The sequence below is a fragment of the Perca flavescens genome, chromosome 16, assembly GCF_004354835.1.
Source record: "Perca flavescens isolate YP-PL-M2 chromosome 16, PFLA_1.0, whole genome shotgun sequence".
Classification (NCBI taxonomy): Eukaryota; Metazoa; Chordata; class Actinopteri; order Perciformes; family Percidae; genus Perca; species Perca flavescens.
The window spans coordinates 22,565,955-22,591,574 of NC_041346.1; the positions used below are offsets into that span (position 1 = coordinate 22,565,955).

The 25,620-nt window shown below is 44.6% G+C and overlaps 1 protein-coding gene across 1 annotated transcript; it reads left to right on the forward strand.

Annotated features, from left to right (window-relative positions):
* The first annotated feature begins 1,378 nt into the window (after positions 1-1,378).
* Positions 1,379-24,708, forward strand: notch1a (notch receptor 1a). The gene is made up of 34 exons (XM_028601433.1): positions 1,379-1,668; positions 2,830-2,911; positions 9,602-9,864; positions 9,977-10,315; positions 11,384-11,506; positions 11,632-11,865; positions 11,974-12,129; positions 12,222-12,407; positions 12,571-12,684; positions 13,322-13,435; positions 13,552-13,785; positions 13,880-13,990; positions 15,229-15,421; positions 15,512-15,657; positions 15,757-15,870; positions 16,424-16,543; positions 16,643-16,795; positions 16,890-17,118; positions 17,215-17,416; positions 17,526-17,679; positions 17,808-17,992; positions 18,140-18,272; positions 18,381-18,638; positions 18,719-18,831; positions 18,935-19,506; positions 19,622-20,062; positions 20,191-20,336; positions 20,482-20,695; positions 20,846-20,930; positions 21,047-21,209; positions 21,333-21,631; positions 21,741-21,888; positions 21,996-22,093; positions 22,220-24,708. Exons 1-34 carry the CDS (start codon positions 1,611-1,613, stop codon positions 23,468-23,470), a joined length of 7,431 nt encoding a protein of 2,476 aa, XP_028457234.1. The 5' UTR covers positions 1,379-1,610; the 3' UTR covers positions 23,471-24,708.
* The last annotated feature ends 912 nt before the right edge of the window (positions 24,709-25,620 follow it).

A 25,620-nucleotide genomic window follows, 5' to 3' on the forward strand; every position in this document is an offset into this window, starting at 1 on the left:
GATAAAGATTGATGGTTTGGAGTCCAGAATACCAGAATTTAAGCAGACACATAAAGATTGTTATTCTCACATCAGATGCACAAATGCGGAGTGTGTGTACCAAAGCACAATGGACTGGCTTCTGCAGTCGTGCCTTCATTTGATTTTACATAGAATATCCTTTTCTGGTTCTCTAATGTCAGTGGTGGAAGTCAAGTCAAGTAGTATTTATTGTCATTTCCGCATACAAAGTATTTGGAACCCAAGGTGCTAACACAAAAATAAACACATGCATGTAGCCAATTAATATTTATGTAAAAGAAACGTAGACACAAAAAAGAAGAACTATACAGAATGTTTTACTTTCACAGTAGCGATACAACACTGTTAAAATACTGCATACAAGTAAAAGCCCTGCATTTACTCAAGTAAAAGTACAGAAGTGTAACTAAAGAAGTGGTGGCCTAAAGGTTAGAGATGCAAGCTTGTGACCGGGATGTCGTCGGTTCAATCCCCAGACTGACAGGATAAAATCTGGGTGGGAAAAGTGAAAGAGCAGCACTTGTCCCTCCCTCATTACCACCACTGAGGTGCCCTTGAGCAAGGCCCTTAACCCCAACTGCTCCAGTGGAGCTGCTCAGTGGCCAGCAGATCAGTGATCAGGGTGTTCATTCAAAAGAGAGGATGCCTCTCAGTGAACCTTCCCTGACTAAATAAAGGTTAAAAAAACGAAGTATTATCAGTAAAATGTACTTAAAGTGTAATGCTTGATTGTGCAAGAACCATTTAATGTTAAGTTATGGTTGAGTTCATTGAACTATATACTGTCTATATACTGTTGGGTAGTTTGTATAAAAAGATAATGATTTATAGGTTGATCATATTTTGTATGTATCTAAGCTGTCAAATAAATGCAAAAATGTTAAAAGTACACTATTCTCTTTGAATTGTTGAAGTAGCAACCCCACAATGTAAAAATATAATAATTACAAGTCCTGCATCGAAAATGTTAAGTAAAGGTAGGCTACATAATAATAAAAAAACAAAAAAAACATAATTATGTATGATTCATGTAAAAGTACTCCACAAAGATAAATGGCCCGTGTGTTATGATATAGCATTATTTATTACAGAGGCATTCATGTTTAAAACACATTTCTCTGCGGTATTTTATCATGATGGAGCTACAGTTTTAAGTAGGCCTATGTCATATATACGGACAGGTACATTTATAACAATGTGTGTGTGTGTGTGTGTGTGTGTGTGTGTGTGTGTGTGTGTGTGTGTGTGTGTGTGTGTGTGTGTGTGTGTGTGTGTGTATGTGTGTGTGGGGAGAAAGAGAGAGCGGCTTTTATTTGGCCTGAGGAGGAGGAGGAGAGGAGGAGAGGGGGAGGAGGGAGGTGTGGGAGGAACTTGTAGAGTTGCCTGCAGATTTCATTGAGAACTCGGAAAGCACCAGGTTAACATCTATGAACTAAGTCCTCTTGCAGACCTTGCCTCTCTCACTGTTGGATTTACCTTTTTTTTCACAAGGATATTTATTTCAAGCAAACACCTGGAGTGTCCCAAACTGTGGATCTATGCGAACCCTACGTGGGAGTTAACGGCATTTGTGAAGTTGAACAGGAGGAATGTATCGTTTCTTTGTGAAACTAACATTTCTGATTCCTGCAATCGTCATCTCACAAGGTAAAGAAAATCAGTAAAAGATTTGTTGCGGAGTGTGACGATACAGGCTGCGGAGAGAATAAGGGAAGGAAACCTCGAAGAAATCAAATTAGGTTGTTAAAGAAGTTAGTGAATAGTTAATAGCTGTATTTATTTGATCATTAACCTTACATTGGGGGGTTTTATACAAGTATGAGTTGAAGACTAAAAACTGATGAAATCTAGGAAATACCGTAACAACTTTTATTGAGTTACTTTAAGAGCCTTTCTTGGTCGTGGGAATGAATTCAATACAAGTGCAGGAGCCAAATGCTGCGGTGTGATTGGCTGCTGTACGCTTGTGAAAGTTATTTCACACAAGTTAACTGTTTATTTTGTCTGCACAGGCAGTCATACCAGTGTTAATTGTCACTCTTAATGCAGTAAATAAGTTAAAAAAGAAACTTAGCTTTTCATAAAAAAAAGAAAAAGAACTTGACTACTACGTGAACCGAAACCCATGATTGTATTTGTAGTTTTGTCTCGCAACCAGATTTCATGGATTATAGGCCTACCTAAACAAAAATATTTGGATGTAGGTAGGTCTTAAATTGTTCTGAGAACCGGTTTTAAATAACATGTGGGATAATAGAAGCGGTGCGTGTGTTGGGGCCGGGAGACGCGGTGGGGGGGTTCGGTGGGGGGCACCTTTTGTCTGAATGTATGGGAGAGTGTTGTGAGTGCCGGGTGGAGGAGGTGCTGCTATTCCGTCTGCCAGTAAACAATGACCGAGGAGAGTGTTTTATGGCTCGTGCTGGACTCTTGATTTCTTTTGTTCCGCATCTGAGCTCCGCAGCTGCTGCGCTTTCCCCGCAAAAGCGTGCGCCCCCAAAAAAAGCCGCGCACCACGCGCTCTGGCCTCACCGGTGTCCACAGCAGGCGTCCCAATTACCCCCACGGGCAACTGTGTAACAAATCAATTAAAGATTAGGATGTAGACGTACATGTGTACAATACATTAAAATTCCTGTGAATAAAGATGTAGATTATTAAAAATCTTACTGATGAATAATTCCCACTAATAATTCCAACTCAGCCTAATCCTTGTTAATCTTAACAGCTAGTTTAACAGTACATATTTCCCACATGCTGTTTGCCTTGTCAGCTCATTATGTGCTTTAATATTTTGTATATGCTCAACAGGTCTAAAATGCTCCCTGCCCACTGAATCATGCCTGAATGGAGGAAGATGTGAAGCCACCTCTAATGGAAATGGAGAATGCAAGTAAGTAACCAGAAAACCAAAAGGCCGGAAAGTGTGATGTAGCAGATGTTTCACTGCAGACTGCCACAAAGTATTAGCCTTTCCTGTTATCTTTACCCGTTCTTTGTATGAAAGTTGTGCATTCTTAGAAGTGCAGTGTAGTGTAATTTTGGTACTTGAAAGTGCTTTTTAATTGGAAAGAAAAAGGGGCCACATATTCCCCCTTTCATTCCAGCCTTTGATAGGGCCCTGTGCCCAGCAACCAGAGGCCCTTGAGTTTCTTCTGGGCTGGTGTGCTCCTGTACAGCTCCAGGAGCCACATCGCTCTGTGAGGCTGCACACATTCCCCAAAAGAAAAGAGTTTAAGAAGTGAAGAAATAAAAAGAGAGTGCAGTACCAGAGAGGTTAGAGAAGAGTAGCTGGATAAAAGCCCCCCCCCCCCCATCTGTAGGCCTGTTAATGAATGCAAGACCCCTTCACCAGCAAAGTGAGAGGACGCGTCCAGTCCTAAATCATGTTTTTCTGCCTTTTCATGGGCGACAGCTGGGGCTCGCCCGCCGCCCGTCACCCATTGTCCTGCAGTCAGAATAATGCTGTGTGACTAATCTGAGTGGGGCTTCCCATCATGCCACAGTCACCCCAAACACCACAACACACACCAAACCTCTGCCATAACCCCCCTCCCTTCCAGCCACCCCCTCCAAAAGGCTTGTCTCCTGCTTTCTGAATGGACACACACCCCTCCACCCCCCACTTGTGATCTCCATTAGAAAGCCAGATGGCTGTGAAATGTAATTGGATTGGATGTCAAGAGAGTGAGATTAACTGGAATAAAGTGCAGAAATTTGAAGGCAAACAGGAAGGGAAGGCAGATTGTGGACAATTTGTTTAGGCTATAGATTGGTGTTAATAATATGTGGGTGAGACACCTGATATGCTAATATTCCCTTTAGCTTACCTACATGTATGTCTGTGTAAGCCTAATTCACGTTGAATGTTGTGCTAGAGGACAAAAGAGGATCTCAGTTTTAAGTTTTACTAATGAGGAGTTTTAAGATTTACCTCCTGAGGAGAGACAGAAAAGAATGCAGAATTTATTTTATTGTGATTGCAAGTTGTGGCATTTACCCTCAGGGGCATGTGGTCATGGCAGGCGCTTCTCTGGACTGTAGGGACAAGGGGGAGCTATTGAAGAGCCCACGCTGCATCAGCCCAGGGCCACCAACTCACAATATATAATCTGCACACTCCCCACACACAGACCACCGCACGTGTGCACACAGAAACCCTCCACCCTCCTCCTCCACAAAGCTGTTATTGAGGTCGCCATCTCTGCTCAGTCCAATTAAAAACAGACAGGATAAGAGCATCACTTCACCCACCCACCCACCCCTCGCTCTCTCTTCCTCCTTGCTTTTCCTCTCATTAATCATTCATCCCTGCCAAGCCAAGCAGCCATCAGTCATGGGGTGCACTATGAGATTCAAGCCAGTGCTCAGGGGTCAGAGTGTGTAGCGTCTATATAACAAGGGGGCTTTTAATAACCAACTTGCGCCTTCATCATCACCATTTAAATGTTGGGCCACATTAACTGGAAATTGTGTGGTGGCATGCGCCCCTTCACAGCATACGTGGAAATTCCACCTGGGGAAAGTGATGTGTTGCACCCAGGTTAAAAAGAAGAAGAGGCTGGCACTGTGATGACAAAGTGAAAGTAATGCCACAAATTCAGACTAGTTGTTGTGAGGTAAAGATGTTTAGTTCCTGTCACACAAGAACAAACACAAAATGCTAAAATGCTTTAAACCCACATATGCAGTTCTCGAAGTAACAGTTGAGTCATGTTGTATGTTGGGGTTTTGTATGTTGGGCATTGTCTAAACGCATGTGGTGACACAGATGTGAGTGGTACGTGGTGGATTTAAATCCTCTTTCAGCACAGTTCCCACGAGTTTGAGAAGAGAGTGAAATCACATGCTGGCATAGAGAACAAGGTTAGGCTTGATGTAACCTGTGGTAATCAGATGTCTTACGGATGGGTTTAGTGGGATTATTGTGTTGAGACAAAATTGGTATTCCATTACCCTGTCCTGCAGAAAGGATGTTTTCTGTCCTTCCTGGTTCTAAATATAGTCACTCTTAATTTAAAGCTTTTCAATGTGGATCATCCCCAAAACAGGAACTGGCTTGTGTCCTGTTTATTAAAGTGCTGCATATTTATCTCCTTTTGGTTGATTGGCCTAACCTGCATCTGCCTTACAAAGGCAGAGAGCAGGAACAATAGAACATGTGAAGTTAAGAAAAAAGGTTTCAGGCTGTCCGGCATCTTGAGTTACAGAGACAGGTTGTAATGCCTTCATTTTGAACAACAACAAGAAAATCCTTGGCATAGACCATAGATGAGACCTCCGCTCTGCCTCTAGACAAACAGGGCATGTGAGGGGAGAAACACAGTATCAACAAACATGTTCTAGCTCTCGCATCTTTTGTAATCCTTAAAACTTGGATAGGGAAAAGAAATTGTGTTTGTTTGATTTAAAGAAGTCATTGTTATTCTTATCTTCTTTTTATGTTAAAGAAAAATCTTCAATACTAGAAAAGGCTTCAATTTGGGGAAATCTGAATCAGACTTTTTAGTTTGTGGTGGTACTAGAAACACGGAAACAGCGACGAGACGCATAATGGGGAAGCACTCATGTCACGATTTAGTAAAGTAAAAGGTTATCTAAAGGTCTTGGGCTTCCTGTTTCCCATGCAGCTGTAGCCATCTTGTTAAATAGGCAGCTTAAAAACATGTAAGGGCACAGCGTTGTGTAAGTCAAATTTAGTTTCCATTTGTGAGAGGGCACAGCGAGGTTGAAAGGTTGTTGCCCTCAACCCCCGCCTTTGCACGACTGACTGACTGTCGATGCTGCTTTGCTGAAATAGACACTGTTTTGGTCTGAGGTGACTGTTAATAATAAACCCAGAAAACATCTCAACTGTCTCACTACATATCTCAAATACTGCGGACGTCTGACAGAAATAGACTTGAGTCCGAAAATTGAAAGTCTGTGGTTGGTGTAGTCAGACCTCTCTGACCTTGCACAGAGCTGTCTGGTATTGCATATTGATGATAAAATGTCTCACCCATAAAGACTGTCTAGAGGGAGCCCAGCACCACTAAAATGATGCTCCACTCTCCCTCAAGAAGGAATGTCGTTCTTCATTTGTCCTCCTATAGGATTACCGAGCAGGTCTCTGTTAAGGCTCAGCTCCATGTGGGCTTAAGCGAATCAGGTGCATTGCTGGGTCAAGTGTGCCTGTTGGTGCAGGGTTTTTATTGGGGTTTAAGCACCGATGCTGCCACTCCCCTAGTTGGGCCCATTCCCTAGATGCCAGGCCCCCCCGGATACAGCAGTGAATGAGATTGGTGGCACGCAGTGTTTAAACTTATATAGATTTTTAATTTCAGTTTTAAGAAAAACCTCATAATGTTACTGTGGAAAACGTTTGATACATAAACAAATATTTCCCCCTAGTGTTGGTAGGGCCTCAGAGTAGACTGGTTAGTGATCCGGATCCTGCGAGTCTGGAGATCCTCAGAGCGGGGCGATCAAAGCTGTGCTGTGACAGCACATAGATAAGACGCTATTTGGCTCTAGTGGGTGCTGTAAGTTCACATGCACTAGCATGGGCTGTCAGATGTAGAAACACCCACTCCTCTGGCAGGTCAGTGTTGGACTACAGGGAGTGAGGTAAATGGGTTAGAAGCATACATGTATGTGCAGGCCTTCTTCCTTATCTGTGTTTTGATTATATCCATGAGAGAAAATGTTATCAGTTAAAATAGTTACCGGTAGTTGCCACTCATTATCCCTAATGTCACCATATTACAAATTAGTATATTTGATACAAGAGACAAGAGAGACTGGGAAGAACTGGTCCCAGTTCAGCTCCAAACTGAGGTACTTTAGCAGATGTGTCACTGATAACAATTGTAAGAAGTGGAGTGGCAGGCAGGTGCTTTTCCTTGTTTGACTGTGAGCTGGGATGTCTCCATGAATCTGTTACCAAGGTCTACCGCTCAATCACACACAGTTGAAGTTATGACCCTGGTGTTGGCTAATTGGTATTTAGTGCATGAAAGTGAGTTGCAGTCATTAGTCAAGCAGATGCTCAGTTTTTGTCACTGTGGCTGACCAACATAAATCTTCCCACTTCACTCTTTTTAGAGTGAGACAGGAAATAGCCTTATCCCTATGAAGAATAATCTCTTTATGAGCCTTTTTTTCCTGTGACACTTGTTACTTGTTGAACCTATTTTGTTTTTTAAGATTTAACTTCACTAAGCCAACACAATATTTGAAATTCATATTTTTTGTTTTTTAAATGTATGCTGTACTTAAAAAAAGTACAGCTTGAGAGACGGGAGAACCTTTAATAAGAATCCATTCACTAGCTTATATATATCACTGTATATACAGCAATTATGCATGCCTTTATTTACATCTACATGATCTCCTACTGCAGTATAAAACCCACTAAACCTAGTAAAGTGCGGTGGGAGTTCAGAGCCTTCCAGGACCAGTACATTCCTCATTCTCTCTAGCAGAGCTTCACTGTTCTGTTCTTGGTCTTACGTACAGATGTGGATTCCATGGGTCAGACCTTGGCTAATGATTAGACACATCCATTGGAACATCAGCTAACTAGACAAAATAGATGAGGAAGAAAGAGCAGAAACAAAGAGCCACTTAAAGAGAAAAGGGGGGCAGTGGGTGTTAAAGAGAGTGTGAAGTGAGAAGAGAGATGATGATGTTATACTTTCATAAACAACATGAAAGAAAAACCAAGAGAATACAACTCTAACTTACACACATAATTACTGTACGCCACCCTCAGCCATTTACATAACATCTTCCACAGCGGTGGCATTTCCAGCACACAGTGGGGCTGGTTTTGTGTCGTAGGATAAAGTCACTCCAGAGTGGCAGATGGTAGATCAGGCCCAGCGGGGAGAGGAGAGAGAGGGGGGGAGAGAAGGCAAAGAGGCCGTCCCACAGTCACAAAAGTGTTTGGGGTCAGAGGTCGGAGAAGCATCTGCTCTGGCCTGAGGGGACATTGCTTCGCTGGGAGAGACCTGTTGCCGTGGTGTGTGCTGCTTAGCTTTTCAGCGTGTGGGTGGATCTTTATCTCAGACTGGACTGACTTCAGGACAAAGAGAATCTATTACAGTTAGTTAGCGTGGGATGACACACACACACACACACACACACACACACACACACACACACACACACACACACACACACACACACACACACACACACACACACACACATGTGTGTTTTCATGGTAAAGTGGATTGGGAAGCAGGGAAACTTCAAAGCCACACAAATACTTTTACAATCTTCTGCCAATTGCAACTGTCTGGGCCCCCTGTGGGGCTCATGGCACTGTTAAAAACTCCCTGATTGGTCACACCTAAGTCAACAAGGGAGTCTTCGGCAGTCCCATGTGACATAAGGGTAACGCTGTAAAAAGCAAACTTCTGGGAGCTGTAAAAAGTCAACACAAGAGAGAAACGAGAAGACATGAAGAGCAATGAAAAGCCGAATGTGAGAAGCAGTGACAGGGAGAAGACTGACGGGAAAGAAGATTCAGTATTAGTGTAGAAAAATGAATTCAAAAGAGGAACAGGTAAGGAATAGAGGAAATTAAGAATAATAATGGTTGGGGAAGACAGAAGTTGCAACAGCTGACTTCACATGGGTTCTTTATGTCCCTGGAGAAGAGGTTGGCTTGTCAGCACCCCCATCTGACAAGGGGACAGAGGGGAGGGAGGGAGGAGGGATTTAAGGGGGGAGGAGGAGGAGTCCTGTCCAACAGCTGCCTTCATTAACATGCGCACCTGCTCCCTGTGGAGATACTCGGAGGCCAACAGATGCCCTCCCTTACACATTAACACTCACACGCCCACATGCACAACTACACACTCGCATACAAGCCCCAATTCAAACACAAACACTTTTTTGCTGAATTTAAATGCCCTTGCACGTGATAGGACTTCACTGTTATGTGCAAGCTGCATATCAGATTATGTCTGAGCAGTTGGCAGTTTGGAAATCAATATCTGTAATTAGTTTTTTGGTGTGTGTGTGTGTGTGTGTGTGTGTGTGTGTGGGGGGGGGGGGTATTATTACCCAGACACTGCAAAAGGGGAGGCCAGCCCTGTTCTTTGTCAAGCTTCTGTCCAGAGTTTCTATGTCTTCACTTCAGCCAGTTTGAGCTCTATGACTGTTGCAGCATCCATCCTTAGTCTGGATGGAAGGGAAGCAGAGGCTTAGGTCCTGAATGCAGTGCTTCATATAGGACATCCAGAGCCGGCACAGTCCCCTTGATCTCTTTAGTCATTCAGGATGAGTGTGGACAGCTTGGGCGCGAAAGGTAGTTGGGAACGGGCTGCTACGGCTAGACTATTATTTAGTGGCGTCTGTTGTCCCAGCAGAATGTGTTTTCAAGGTTCTGAGGGAGTCTAATCCAGAGAGACACACTAGAACAACATGCCGTCCCAGTCCCGCTGCAGTGGGACTTTCCTAGGCGGGAAACTCTTAGTCCCTCTCCACTACTCCCTCCTCCCACCCTCCCCTTATTCCCCTTTTGTTTAGATAATTGCCCCCATGAATTAAACTAATCACCACTACTTCTCCCTTTACTGTCTACTCCCAGGTGTCCCAATGACTACGTAGGCAATCGTTGCCAGTATCCAAGCCCCTGCAGCCCTTCACCCTGCCGCAACGGTGGTGAATGCCGTGCTGTTTCCCATGGCAACACGTTTGATTTCCGCTGCGTGTGCCGCCTGGGTTTCATAGACCGGCTTTGCCTGACCCCCACCAACCATGCCTGCATGAGCTCCCCCTGTCGCAATGGAGGAACTTGTGATCTCATTTCCCTCAACGCCTTCCGCTGCCGCTGCCCACCTGGGTGGTCAGGTATGTAGATATAATGTTATCATACACTTTTTTTTTTTTTTTTTTTTACTCTTGTAATCATTTCCCCATGAACCATAATGATTAACAACTCTCTTGTTGTTTTGTTTTCAAGGTAAAACCTGCCAGCTTGCCAACCCATGCGCGTCCAATCCATGCGCAAACGGTGGCCAGTGCTCAGCCTTCGAATCCACGTACATCTGCACCTGCCCACCCGCCTTCCACGGTCAAACTTGCAAGCAAGACGTCAACGAGTGCGCCCAGACTCCCTCTCTCTGTCTTAATGGTGGTGTGTGTGTGAACGAGGTGGGCTCATACAACTGCCGCTGTCCTCATGAGTACACTGGTCAACACTGTGAGACACCCTACATGCCATGCAGCCCTTCACCATGCCAGAATGGAGGCACCTGTGTGCAGAAGGGAGACACCACCTATGATTGCAGCTGCCTTCCAGGTAACACACAAACATACACATCTACAGATAAACAAGCACATATAGTTTTTTTTTTCTGTTGACATATGGAGTTGCATATGGCTAGTGTAGCAACAAAACTTACACTTTTGTTTTCCTATTACATCAGTTGACCTAAAAACCAACCTGTTGTTGTAGTAAAATCTGATTAAGTGGAATGAGTAGACTCTGGCTACCCCCCTCTCTGCCAGCCTCCACTGGCAGGATGCACTCACACAGACGTTTCCTTCTGATAATCACCAGCAAGCCCCCACAACACCAGGGGTACACACATGGGCCTACACATAAACGTATAGATATACACACCCTATTCATGAGGTCACACACACACACACACACACACACACACACACACACAAATATCTTGTTTTTCAGTTAAATGCAGCCAGTCTGTTTGGCGTCTTTATTGTGTTGGCACACAAAGCCGTTGCAGAGTTGTGTAAAACTTTGGTTAGTTTTGAGCAATTGTGGTTACTGCTGTTAGAGGCAGGACTGCAGCTGTGAAGAATTTTTCCTCTCCATAACACATCGTAACTAAGAACACATCTATTTCTCTGAAAGGTTCAACATGTGGTCATCGTGTAAGCTTTTAGCTGTCTGTGTTATTGTCTGACTGAGTGCTTATGACCAGCACAGAGCAAGTTGTTTAGATATGCAGATGAATGAGGGATATTGTGTGTTAAAGTTTAACCCATGCTGTGTGGCTCTCGTGGGTGTCCGTGCTGGAATGCGGCTAGATAGTGAAGCTGCACGAGCACCTGCAGAGCTGCGGGTTGATTGTTAATCAGACTATCGTGGCTATAAAACACCCACTCAAACCTTTGATGTTTGACGAAGACACAAGTTGCTCTGTCATCTATAGGGCATTAAAACAATCTGCCACGAGGATATAGATAGCTTATCTTTCTCTTGAGTGCCCAGTTATAACGAGAGGAAGAAAGGGTCTTATTATTAACTAAAAGCAAATGTTGCTAAATCTTTTTCTATATCTTCGTTACTCCCCACTTTTTCAGATTGTATCTCTTTTTGTCTTGGTCTCTCCCTGTTCAGGCTTCACAGGTCAGCATTGTGAGCATAACATCGATGACTGTCCCGGCCACAACTGCCAGAATGGTGGTATGTGTGTGGATGGTGTGAACACCTACAACTGCCGGTGCCCACCTCATTACACAGGTGATCTTTTGCTTTGAGACAGATTTTTTTTTCTAACTTTAAAATGAAATCAGAAAATTCCAAAGATAGCACATATAAACTTCACAGCCTCACACTGTGCTATTTTGCTTTCTAAACTCTTTCAGGTCAATACTGCACAGAAAATGTGGACGAGTGTGAGTTGATGCCCAACGCATGCCAGAATGGAGGGACGTGCCATGACACTCATGGCAGCTACCACTGCGTCTGCGTCAACGGATGGACCGGTGACGACTGCAGCGAGAACATCGACGACTGTGCCAGCGCGGCTTGTTACCACGGCGCTACCTGCCACGACCGCGTAGCCTCCTTCTTCTGCGAGTGTCCTCATGGGCGCACAGGTACACCTATCTGTGGCTGTTCCAGACATACTGTACACACGGATCTTAATAAAGTGAATACATGTAATGATACAGTTTGATGAAATATGTTCTTGTGGTGCTCCCCAGGTTTGCTGTGCCACCTTGATGACGCCTGCATCAGCAATCCGTGTCAAAAAGGTTCCAACTGTGACACCAACCCAGTCAACGGCATGGCGATCTGCACCTGTCCCCCAGGTTATACTGGGTCAGCCTGCAACCTGGACATTGACGAATGCTCCCTCGGTAAGTTAAAAAGTTTTCTTCTGGTATAGTTTGGAAATTATTATGCATAAATGACCACATATGCATGACAACTTGTATCTCAAATGTTGTAGGTGCCAACCCTTGTGAACACGGTGGGCGCTGCCTCAACACCAAAGGCTCTTTCCAGTGCAAGTGTCTTCAAGGATATGAAGGACCTCGTTGCGAGATGGATGTCAATGAATGCATGTCTAATCCTTGCCACAATGACGCCACCTGCCTGGATCAGATTGGAGGGTTTCACTGCATTTGTATGCCAGGTAAGAGCATTGGTTTATATTGCATGAGGAGGGAAAGGGGAAAAGGTAAATGCAGGGATCTTCGTAATTTTGGACCATTATTAAACCATGGGGCATTGACTAGGGTAAGGGTACTTGATTTGGTCAATAACTCTTTTCTCCTCATGTGTCTGTACGCTTTCAGGATATGAGGGTGTGTTCTGCCACATGAACACAGATGAGTGTGCCAGCCAACCTTGTCTCAACAATGGCAAGTGCATCGACAAAATCAACTCCTTCCACTGCGAGTGCTCCAAAGGTGAGAAATGATCAGTGAAAGTGAAAGATGATTGAGTTAATTGAGTAAAATATATAGGCTCTTGGATCCTTTTGGTGTCTTTTTGGTCAGGCAATGGGAGCAGGTTAGAGGCTATAAAAGAGTGGATCATTAACTTAGCTGAGTATAACTCGTTATATTTGGTTAAGATCAAATGGAAATGATTAACTTTCTCTAATTGTTTCACTGGATGGGTTTCGGGTAAACAGGACAGAGTGGATCAGGTTGCAGGAACATTAGCATATTTGGCGGGCATGAGAGTTTGTGTTAGAGCTTAGCGCCAAAATTGGGGGAGGGCAGGGATTGGTTTATGGCAGGGGAGCTGGAGGCCATTGTGTAGTGGTTTGAAAGAAAGATTTCACTGCACAGTAAGAGCCGAGGAGGGGTGGGGGTGGGGGTGGGGGGTGGAAGTAGTGTTGTGGAATGGTTCGTTAGGACCTTCAGTGTCCTGCAGACCTACATCAGATGCAAATTAGTTTTTTTTCTGTCTCACTATTCTCGCATTATGCACACTGAACTCATGATATACAGAATATATAACTAGCTAAATTATGTTTGGCATAATTTCATCATTTTTCAAGAAAAGTTAAATTCTGTATTTTGTTCAATGAATATGAAGGTTTTTCGGGGAGTCTGTGTCAGGTGGACATTGACGAGTGTGCCAGCACCCCCTGCAAGAATGGAGCTAAATGTACCGATGGTCCCAACAAGTACACCTGCGAATGTGCTGAAGGTAAAACAAACAATTATTTTTTCTGAATTGTCTTGAAAATGTCTTCCACTTTTTTTTCTCTCCAAATGAACATTGCCATTATTCTTTTAAATACTTACTCTTTTTTTCCTGTCCAGGTTACACAGGACAGCACTGTGAGACTGACATCAATGAGTGCTACTCTGACCCCTGCCACTATGGCACTTGCAAGGATGGTCTAGCCTCCTTCACCTGCTACTGCCGCCCCGGCTACACTGGCCGCTTGTGTGAGACTAACATCAATGAGTGTCTTAGCCAGCCCTGCAAGAACGGTGGCACTTGCCAGGACAGGGAAAACACATATTTTTGCGCTTGCCCTAAAGGCACTGCAGGTAAGACATTAGACATCAACATTCAATCTATTCCTGTAGCTAAAATGTTGAGCTTTTCCTCATATCATTTGCTTACATTTGTTCCAATTGACAGGTTTCAATTGTGAGGTGAACCTGGACGACTGTAAGAGCAAACCATGCGACTACGGGAGGTGCATCGACAAAATCAACGGCTACGAGTGTGCATGTGAGCCTGGCTACACAGGTGAGCACTGGGTGGAGTTTACAGATGCTGGGGAGGTGGTCCCCTGAGCTTTGGGAGGGGCAGGTAGGACAGGTGGCTGGCGGGTCCACTGCTGCGGAACAATGGTGTCGGATTGCCTGTGTGGGATGGCGGGGGGGGGGACAGAGAAAGGAACACAGTCCCCAACCTGATACACACACAAAGCGCTAACTTTGTTTGCCATTTGAAAAGGTTGTGACGTTGCGCCTGGAAGAAGTCTGTAAGGTAATACTTTAAAAGGAAAAGAGCCTGGCCTTTAATCACATATCTGATGTTTAGTAGTGTGTAACTGCATAACAAAATCCACAAATATCTCAGATTGAAGTGTTTTCACCTCACTAACTTCACTGACACATGTCCACCTGTAATATACCAGTATATAAAGCTTCAGTGACAAAGTCTAAGCTCAACAAATAGACCCCTCTTCCTCCCTTTCAAGGCCCAACAGAGCCGGTTCTGACTGGTAGTGGCTGTGTGATTATGCTAGAAAGGGGGCAGGGTGGAACAAGTGTGTGTGTGCAGGCTTCTGTGCATCCCTCCTCCTCTTCCTCCCCTCCATCTTTTTGTGCTGACGGGGTGAGTGTGGAGGGCATGGCGGGACTGAGACAGAGGGACAGAGGACTATTGTAACTGAAGATCAGGCAGTTGGGCCCTCCCTTCCTGATTGATGAAGAGCAGAGGAGGAGGGAGCTGGTTGGGGATCAGAGGGGGGTTTAATTGTTACTCGGCCGCGTGTGAAATGGGTCTGGCCTTCTGTCCCCTGTAAACAGCCCTGGGTGAGGTTAGTTCTCCCTGGATGGGGGGTGGTGTGTGTGAATAGGGAGATGAGATCCCTCCCCACACCTCCTGGCAGCACCTCCCCCAATCAGATCCAGCTGAAACCCTCCTTCTGCCTATTCAACAGGGCCCCATTTAATCAATGGAGGAGAGGCAAACGGGCCTCCAGGGGCCGCCAGGCTAGGCCCACATTGGAGCTGCTACAGCTTCTGCCTGTTGAATGTTTAGGGAGTCTTTAGTGTTAGCTCTCTCTATTGTCCAAAAGCCACCCAGTGCACCTTAGCTAGCAGCTTGTAAAAGCTCAAAGAATTTCACACCCGAGACCAAAGGGTCCAGCTGTTGGACATTTATAATGCCCCACAGTGAAGGTATTTTATCAATTCACATCTTACAAAAACAATATATGCTGCTTTGTCCTAAAATCATATCTTATTGTCTTTTAGGATCAATGTGTAACATTAACATTGATGAGTGTGCCATAAACCCCTGTCACAACGGGGGCACATGCATCGATGGCATCAACAGCTTTACCTGCCTGTGCCCAGAGGGCTACAACGACGCCACCTGTTTATCTCAGGTGGATGAGTGTGGCAGCAACCCCTGCATCCACGGCCGATGCCAGGACCTCATCAATGGGTGAGCACAGATAAATGGCACAAATACATTTCCTTAAATAAATAAATAAAATAAAAACACCACTGACTTGACAATTTCTTTGCATTTAAGATACAAATGTACCTGTGACTCTGGCTGGAGCGGCCCCAACTGTGACATCAATAATAACGAGTGTGAGTCCAACCCGTGCATGAATGGGGGAACCTGCAAGGACATGACCAGCGGATACCACTGCACATGCAGAGCCGGATTTACTGGTCAGTTATAACCATGACTTCCTTTGCTCATTGAGACTGTGTGTGTGCCCTGTTAGGCTATATCTAACTCATTGGTGCCCTCTAATCCTGCCACTGTAGGACCTAACTGCCAAACTAACATCAACGAGTGTGCCTCCAACCCCTGCCTCAACCAGGGTACCTGCATCGATGATGTGGCTGGATACAAGTGCAACTGTTTGCTGCCTTACACTGGTACGACACGCAGCTGTTTATTTTTCACACTAATACCTGGGTTGTTTGTTTAATTTAGTTAGCTTTTTGCACAGGTCTGAAAATGTAAAGACAATCTTCCGCTTTCCACACAGAAGGCCTATCTCGTCATATCTTATGTTGTTTTAGAAAACACCATGTCTGTTTTTCTGTGTGGAAAGATCTGCCTGTCTGCTTTGCAGGGATAACAGTATGTGTGTGTGTGTTTTGGAATAACATGCCACAGCAGCTAATATAAGCTGGAGCCTGCTCCAAGCCCTATTCCCACTTCCGCCACGTCCTGTTTCCTGTCTGTGATCACACAATAGCAGGAAACAGGAAGGCCCTTCCTGTTTAGCTAACTCGTCATGGAAATGGATAAGGAAGTGGGATAGAAAATGGGATTTAGAATTAATGTCCCTCTTCGAAAACAAATCTTTTGCAGATAAATTAAACCTACATTTTATGACTTGGTGTTCGATATTAAAGTCTGAAACAGTTGCTCCATGTTACCAATGCAATTCAAGCACTGATGTTTTCTTTTCTCTGTTACCAGGTGAAAATTGTGAGATCCTGCTGGCGCCCTGCAGCCCCAGACTCTGTAAAAATGGTGGAGTGTGTAAGGAGGCTGAAGACTACCAGAGCTTCTCCTGCATCTGCCCTGAAGGATGGCAAGGTGTCTATCCATCTATCCATTTCTACCTGTCTAATAATCTATCCATCCACTGGACAATGTGATTAACTTTTCTTCAAATATCTTTCTCTTCCCCTCAAGGTCAAACTTGTGAGATCGATATCAACGAATGTGTGAAGAGCCCATGCCGCAACGGTGCTATATGCCAAAACACTATGGGTGGCTACCAGTGCAAGTGTCAGCCAGGTTACACTGGCCAGAAGTGTGAGACCGACACCGATGACTGCAAACCAAGTAAGGAACAGATTATAACCATTAGAAGTTCTCATCTTGTCTACGATTCAGAGCAAGAAAATGGTTATTTTATTTCCTCTTTTCTGTGTTTCAGATCCCTGCAGTAACGGTGGTCTTTGCCGCGATAGCATTGATACTTTCACGTGTACCTGTCTGCCCGGGTTTCGTGGCAGCAGATGCGAGCAGGACATTAATGAGTGTGAAAGTAACCCATGTAGGAATGGCGCCAACTGCACCGATTGTGTCAACAGCTACACCTGCACCTGCCCACCTGGCTTCAGTGGCATCAACTGTGAGATCAACACCAATGACTGCACCGACAGGTAGCTCGTCTAGTCAAAATGTTGTTTTAACTTATTTCCCTGCCCAAAGCAAGTCTAATAAGGTTTTAACCTTTTTATTTCCTTGTGTCCCTCCAGCTCTTGCTTCAATGGTGGCACTTGTGTGGATGGAATTAATGCGTTTACCTGCCTGTGTCTACCTGGATTCACTGGCAGCTACTGCCAATATGATATCAATGAGTGTGACTCCAAACCGTGCCTCAATGGAGGATCTTGTCTTGACAGTTATGGGACGTACAAGTGTACCTGTCCTCATGGCTACACAGGAGTCAATTGTCAGGTAGAAATCATCTTTTGTCAGGCTAATTGTGTAGGCACTGTGGTGGTTCCATGCATTGCCTCCATTTATACAGTTTATTAAGTATTTTCTGCCTTTGTTTTCCTGTTAGAATCTTGTGCGCTGGTGTGATTCATCCCCCTGTAAAAATGGAGGTTCGTGCTGGCAACAGGGAGCCTCTTACACCTGCCAGTGTCAGACTGGATGGACTGGTCTCTATTGTGACATCCCCAGTGTTTCCTGTGAGGTCGCAGCCCAACAGCAAGGTATGATAGCCAGCTAAAAGTCATTTTCCATCATGTGATATGGATTTTTATGTTACAAGTGTTGAATCTACAAGGCCTGTGTATGATTTGTGCATTCTGTAACTCCTTCCTCGTTGATGGGGGTTCAGGGGTGGAGGTGGTTCACCTGTGCAGGAACTCAGGCCAGTGTCTGGATGCTGGGAGCACACATTACTGCCGATGCCAGGCCGGCTACACCGGGAGTTACTGCCAGGAACAAGTGGATGAGTGCTCACCCAATCCTTGCCAGAACGGAGCCGCCTGTACTGATTATCTGGGTGGCTACAGCTGTGAGGTAGGTTGATTTGGATTAGAATGAAATAAATAACATGGACATCTACAAATATAATGAGATTATTGGACAGTTGAGAGTTACTGTACAAAATGTGATAGTAACAAATACATAATAATTCCTATAATGATTTTCCTTTTTCTCTTTCAGTGTGTCCCTGGCTACCACGGTGTAAACTGCTCCAAAGAGATCAATGAATGTCAGTCACAGCCCTGTCAGAATGGAGGCACATGCATCGACCTCATCAACACATATAAGTGCTCCTGTCCTAGAGGAACACAAGGTATACACCTACATAGCACATTCAAAGTCTGACATTGTCAAAAAATCAACTTGACAACAAAAATGAGAATTCAAAGATTTTCTAACGCAACATTTCTGTCCCCTGTAGGTGTCCACTGTGAGATTAATTTGGATGACTGCACCCCCTCCAGCGACCCACTAACCAACGAGCCCAAGTGCTTCAACAACGGCAAGTGTGTAGACCGCATTGGAAGTTACCAGTGTGTGTGTCCAGCAGGCTACGTAGGAGAGCGCTGTGAAGGTGACGTCAACGAGTGTTTGTCAGACCCCTGTGACCCCAGAGGGTCCTACAACTGCATTCAGCTCACCAACAGCTACCGCTGTGAATGCCGCACTGGATATACAGGTACTGATGTGCACCAGCAGCATGTAACAAGACTGTCTGAATGGTGTACAGATGGTAACACATTTGCTTATGTTTTCCAGGTCAACGTTGTGACAAAGTGTTTGATGGCTGTAAAGGAAGACCCTGCAGAAACGGAGGATCGTGTGCTGTTGCTAGTAACACACCTCATGGTTTCATCTGCAAATGTCCACCTGTGAGTACAGCTGTGTGATCCACTTATAGCATTGCCTCTTTAGAGATACTTTTACTATCTTTTATTTCCCTCAAGTATACCACTAAGATTTCTGTCCCTCTAGGGCTTCACCGGCTCTTCTTGCGAGTATGATTCTCGCTCTTGCGGGAGTCTGAATTGCAGGAATGGAGGTACATGTGTGTCAGGTCACCTAGGCCCACGCTGCCTGTGTCCATCAACCTTCACTGGGCCTGAGTGCCAGACCCCCACTGACAGCCTCTGCATCTCCAACCCCTGCTACAACGGTGGCACGTGCCAGATCACCCCAGACGTGCCTTTCTTCCAGTGCAGCTGCCCCAGCAATTTCAACGGCCTGCTGTGCCACATCCTGGACTATTCATTTGTTGGAGGTTTTGGCCGGGACATCACCCCACCTCCGGAAGTGGAGGTGAGCTGCGAGATTCCTCAGTGTGACGAGTGGGCAGGCAACCATATCTGCGACTCGCTGTGCAACAACCATGCCTGTGGCTGGGATGGAGGAGACTGCTCACTTAATTTTGATGACCCGTGGCAAAACTGCTCTGCGGCCTTGCAGTGCTGGCGCTACTTTAACGATGGGAAGTGCGATGGCCAGTGCAACAGCCCTGGGTGTCTCTATGATGGCTTTGATTGTCAGGGACAGGAAGGACAATGCAAGTAAGTCTAGAAAACACAGATATTTTGTGGATTTGTCATAGAGTTGTCTTACTTATTATTTATTTTATATATTTGTATATCAGAATGCTAACACAATCTCTTACTTTTCTTCCAGTCCGCTGTATGACCAGTACTGTAAAGACCACTATGCCGACGGCCACTGTGACCAGGGCTGCAACAATGCCGAATGTGAATGGGATGGCCTGGACTGCGCCAACAACATGCCAGAGAAGCTGGCAGACGGGCACTTAGTTCTGGTGGTCCATATCCCCCCCGAACAGCTTAAAAATCGTTCTTCAGCCTTCCTCAGAGAGCTCAGCAGCGTTCTCCACACCAATGTGGTGTTCCGCCGTGACGCCAAAGGAGAACCAATGATCTTCCCTTATTATGGCAACGAACAGGACCTCGTTAAACATAACGTGCTGAAGCGCTCCACAGATGGCTGGCCCGAGTGGGCTTCAATGCCAGCCAATGTTTTGGGTCAAGTGAAGGAAAGCGTGTCTGCCATGGTCAGCCCTCGAAAACGCAGAGAGCTCGATCCTGTGCAAGTCAAAGGGTAGGCACCACAAATAAGTCACAATTTTTCATGTGTTTTCATTAGCAGAACATATCTATAATGATATAATGATTATTTGGATCAAAGAAGTGTTGCATATGAATGTTTGCATCCATTTCTGCTCGTAGGTCTGTGGTGTACCTGGAGATTGACAACCGTCAGTGTTACCAGCAGTCTAGTGAATGCTTCCAGAGCGCCACAGATGTAGCTGCGTTCCTTGGAGCACTGGCCACCAGCGGGAATCTCAATGTTCCCTATATTGAAGCTGTCACCAGTATGTAACTCATCTCCAGCCATATATATATATATATATATATATATATATATATATATATATTCAATGTGTTATATTAAAAACACTTAATTACTTACAAGTGGAAATTGTAAGTAACACACAATGACTTTGACTATCTTTTCAGGTGTGAGACCTACTACCTCCAGATCAGAGCTCTACCCCATGTACGTAGTCTTCCTTGGCTTGGCTGCTTTGGGTTTCATCTGCCTTGGTGTTCTGGTGTCCCGTAAGAGGCGACGAGAGCACGGCCAGCTCTGGTTTCCTGAGGGATTCAAAACGTCGGAGCCCAGCAAAAAGAAACGCAGAGAGCCATTGGGAGAGGATTCTGTTGGATTGAGGTAAGGAGATTTTGAAAATGGAATGTGAAGGCAACAAAGCTTTTTAGTCTACCTGCAGCTGGGTGTTTTCTTAGCCTTGACTGTCAGCAGCATACTTTATCATGTGTCTTTTGTATTTGATGTAATGGAACTACTCTAACATGCTTCCAGGCCCATGAAAAACTCAGACATCAATCTTATGGATGACAATCAAAATGAATGGGATGATGAGGATCCAGACTGCAGGCGCTTCAGGGTAAGAAAAAAGTCTACTCTTGTCTAAATAAGCTATGCTTTACCAAACTGTGTATTCTCAACCCTTTTCATGTGTGCTACTGATGCTGACGTTGTGACCATTGGTGTGTCTTTCAGTTTGAGGAGCAGGCCATGTTGGATTTAAGTGACCGTACTGACCACAGGAAATGGACACAGCAGCATCTGGATGCAGCTGACCTGCGTATTGCGTCCATTGCGCCTACCCCTCCTCAGGGAGAGATAGAGAATGACTGCATGGATGTGAATGTCAGAGGACCAGGTGTGTACACTAGTTATTGGATGATTTACAGAATATCATGAAAACCCCTTGAAAGATGTTGTAGTCTTCTGTGAACAATGACAGACTGGGAACTCATTATAATCCTCTCCCTTCCTCTTTCAGATGGTTTCACTCCACTGATGATCGCCTCCTGCAGCGGTGGAGGACTGGAGACTGGTACCAGTGAAGAGGAAGAGGATCCCTCAGCAGAAATCATCTCTGACTTCATTTACCAAGGCGCCAACCTCCACAACCAGACTGACCGCACAGGCGAGACTGCCCTCCACCTGGCGGCTCGCTACGCCCGCTCTGATGCTGCCAAACGCCTCCTGGAGTCCAGCGCCGATGCCAACGTTCAGGACAACATGGGCCGCACTCCGCTTCACGCTGCTGTGGCTGCAGATGCACAGGGAGTGTTCCAGGTAGCCTCTTCCTCCACAGGAGTCTCATGTCTCTCCTGGCTTTGATTTCTCATAAAGGTTTGTCCAGCATCTTAAAAGCACCTAACTAAACAAGTCTGTATCCTTGCAGATTTTAATCCGAAACCGTGCCACTGATCTTGACGCCCGCATGCACGACGGAACAACACCGCTGATTCTAGCAGCCCGATTGGCAGTTGAGGGCATGGTGGAAGAGCTTATCAACTGCCATGCCGATGCTAACGCCACCGATGATTCTGGTAGCTAACGTTTTATCAACATATCATCTCAACAGTCCATAAAGATCCCTCCCAGTGTGCTGAGCTGTTATCATAATCAACCCCCACCCTTTTTACTCTCCCTGCAGGTAAATCTGCTCTTCACTGGGCCGCGGCTGTAAACAATGTGGAGGCAGCAATGGTGCTGCTAAAAAATGGTGCCAACAAAGACATGCAAGACAACAAGGTATGTGAAATGATGTGACTGTGATTGAGCTATTTGACAAGTATTGACAGCGTTACAGTCACAGTAGTATACATAGTGTATTAACCTTTTTTTTTTTTTTTTTTTTTTTTTTTTTTTTTTTTTTAGGAGGAAACACCAATCTTCCTTGCAGCCCGTGAAGGCAGTTTTGAGACAGCTAAGGTTCTTCTGGAACACTTTGCCAATCGTGAGATCACCGACCATCTTGACCAGCAGCCCAGAGATATCGCCCAGGAACGCATGCACTATGACATCGTCCGCCTTCTGGATGAGTACAATTTGGTTAGGAGTCCCGGGCTTCACAGCGGCCCCCTAAGCACCTCAAGTCTCTCCCCACCTCTCTGCTCCCCCAATGACTACCTTAGCAACCTCAAGCCCACCCTGTCTGTCAAGAAGTTACGAAAACTTAGCGCTGGTGGAAAAGGAGGGAAGGATGGGGGCAAAGATAATAGAATGAAGAAGAAAAAGTCTCTGGATGGGAAGGGCAACTTGCTGGACACATCAGCTGTCCTCTCCCCGGTTGATTCCCTCGAGTCTCCGCATGGCTACCTATCTGATGTGGCCTCTCCTCCCATGACGTCACCCTTCCAGCAGTCCCCACCTATGTCTCTAAATCACCTACAAGGCAATGGAGACCACATGGGGCAGATGAGCATGGGTAAGGATATGGGCTGTATGTCTTTTGACCCTCACCCACTCCGTCTCTCCCACATGCCTGTGTCCAGCCCCAGTAGTCAGGGCACAACATCCATAGGTGGCAACAGAGGAGGCCAGTGTGACTGGATCTCCAGGATGCACCCAGGTGTCGGCCAGCAAGGAGGCTTTACCCAGGCACCACCAATATCCCACAATATGATGGGTGCTCTGCATGGCGTCAGCACTGCCACCCTGTCTCAGATCATGGGCTACCAGAATCTGCAGACCAGCCACCTCGGCTCTGCACACATGATGCAGCAGGCTCACTCGCGGCAGCTCCAGCACCAAAACTCCAACTCCACCACAGCTGGCCAGTCCCTCAACCAGAGCTTCCCAAACGTTGAGCTGAACGGCTCCGACATGCAGCAAAACAACGGCCACTCTATGCCCATCCACACCGTAATGCCCCAGGAGACGCAGATCCTTGGCAACCAATTTCTCACCCCTCCCTCCCAGCACAGCTACTCTAGCCCCATGGACAACACACCTAACCACCAGCTACAGGTGCCTGACCACCCGTTTCTAACTCCCTCCCCCGGCTCCCCTGACCAATGGTCCAGCTCGTCCCCACATTCCAACATGTCCGATTGGTCGGAAGGCATCTCCAGCCCGCCTACAAGTATCCATTCACAGATGAATCTGATCCCAGACCAGTTTAAGTAGAGACTTGTAAAATGGACAACACCTTTTAGTGGAAAAAAGATATATACAAAGTTCATACAGAAAGAGAGTGACAAACCTGTCTCAAGACTAAAGATGCTCCTTTTATATTATCTGTTTTTATACTAACGATAAGAACCGTTTTAGTCATTTTTGTATTTATTTATGTGCTTTTTTTGACCTGAACTATAAAGAAGATGCTTTTATATTTATGTTTCTTTTATGTATGGGAAGATTAGAAACTGTTTAAAAGGAGTGTATATGGGAAAAAAAACTCCAAGATGTGTACACTGGCTATTTATTTGTGTCTTGTGTTGCTATATTCACTGGATTTATTTTAATCTTTTGGTCTTTACAAATTTTAATTTTTGGATTTGCATTGCATTATGCTTGTACAGATTTCTTTTCAACTTTTATAGATTATTTTAAAATTTTCAGTATTAATTAATTATATTGTTAACCTCCTTTGTCTTTTTAAATGACAGGTTTTGTTACTGAACTACATTACAAGTCTTATCACTGAGTCTGTTAGATGATGATCAAATATATATATATATATATCAAGTGTCACCTTTCATGATGTTACCTGCTATACTGTCTTTCATGTCAAACTAATAGAGAGAGTAACTAAGAGGTAACAGAGACCTTAAAGCACAGAACAAATATCCCTTATGAGTTGAGAGATTCTTTTCAAAATGAGTGGAAAATGCATCTAAATCAACCTGAACCTATTTTTTATTTAATAATAGTCTTGGCCGGTGCTGAGTAATTGATTTGTCATTACTTTATTTCATATTGTATCCCAAACCAGGGATTATGGTTACCATGTTTAACCTTTCAAGTGTTAAATTGCAGACCTGTTGTAAAAAAGTTGAAATGTTACATTCACCACAGTTTAAAATAGTGCCAGTGTGATTTTTGTTTTTCCTAAGAAAAAAAACATATTTGTGAGATTTCTTGTAAAAATAAAATGTCTTCGAGGTGGAAGACATAGCATTGTTTGTGAAACAAATGGGGACCTTTGTTTGTGTGTTTAACGACATTGCCTGCACTTTGTGTGGTTTAAGGTGTCTAAATGTCATGTTTTATAAACTAATTCAGAGATAAAAGATGTTTTTAAGAAAAGATGTAATTCAAAATCAACATTCATGCAAAGTTGTAGTTTGCAAAGAAGTATCTCCTGATTAAAAATGTTTTGTAAAAATGGTCTTGATTCAATAAAAGCTGCTGTTAAGCATTAAGATATGGCTTCCTTTCTTGTTTTCTTTTCTGAAATTTTATGTGACTTACAGTGTAGCCACCTAATCTGTAGTTCCTCAAACTGAATGCATCATCTGTAAATATGAGATGTAAAGTCACCCTATAACCACAGGCGTTGGTGTCTGTTTCCCTCTGGTGGCGATAGCCTGATAGTACCACAACGGCACAACATCACTGCTGTTGCTGAAAATAATTCATTTCAGCTACATTTTTGGACTTGAATACATGTGTGGATGCCACTACAAAACCTTTGCCAGTAACAGGCTGTTTGTCATTGATTGCCTGCATAATCTACCTGTTGTGTTTCACTAACTAATTAATTCTAATTTTGGGATAACAGTGTATTGTTTAGGTTACCTGGAATAGCCCCTGTATATGCATTTCATATTTATGTGGGGTTGACCAAATAATAAGTGACATCTCATTCATCACTTAAACATACCATAGATTAAGGCTTTTTAGTTAACAGTGTTTTCAGCTGAGAAAGGACTTTTGTTGGTGGTGGATGTAATTATTTTTATGTAACATCTTTTAATATTAAATATCCCATCCACAGATTTTCTGGAGGACTTCCATGTCCCTTCAATATGGATAAGACAGTCTCAATCTGATTATGTTATATAACATTCTTATTATTTGTAATACCAGTATTACTGTAGTTATTGATTGATGAGCACTGCAGCAGGCTGTGTATCAATGGGCCGCTGTCCTTGGTACTGACCAGAAGACTCTTTTCTTTCTCATTCTTTCCCCATTAGCTGCCACTAGGTAATAGTGCAGTTACCTTTCCCCGGGTCCACATAGGATATTTAAAGTATTGTGCTTTTCTGGATACTTTTTATGTGTGTGTGTGTGTGTGTGTGTGTGTGTGTGTGTGTGTGTGTGTGCGCGCG

What these genes read in the sequence shown, in the direction of transcription:
- notch1a (XM_028601433.1), top strand. Translation starts at nt 1,611, where the DNA reads ATGTATCGTTTCTTTGTGAAACTAACATTTCTGATTCCTGCAATCGTC. An exon ending in GTGTCCTCATGGGCGCACAG is followed by an intron (nt 11,866 to 11,973) that starts GTACACCTATCT and finishes GGTGCTCCCCAG; the next exon opens with GTTTGCTGTGCCACCTTGAT. An exon ending in CACCGATGACTGCAAACCAA is followed by an intron (nt 16,796 to 16,889) that starts GTAAGGAACAGA and finishes TCTGTGTTTCAG; the next exon opens with ATCCCTGCAGTAACGGTGGT.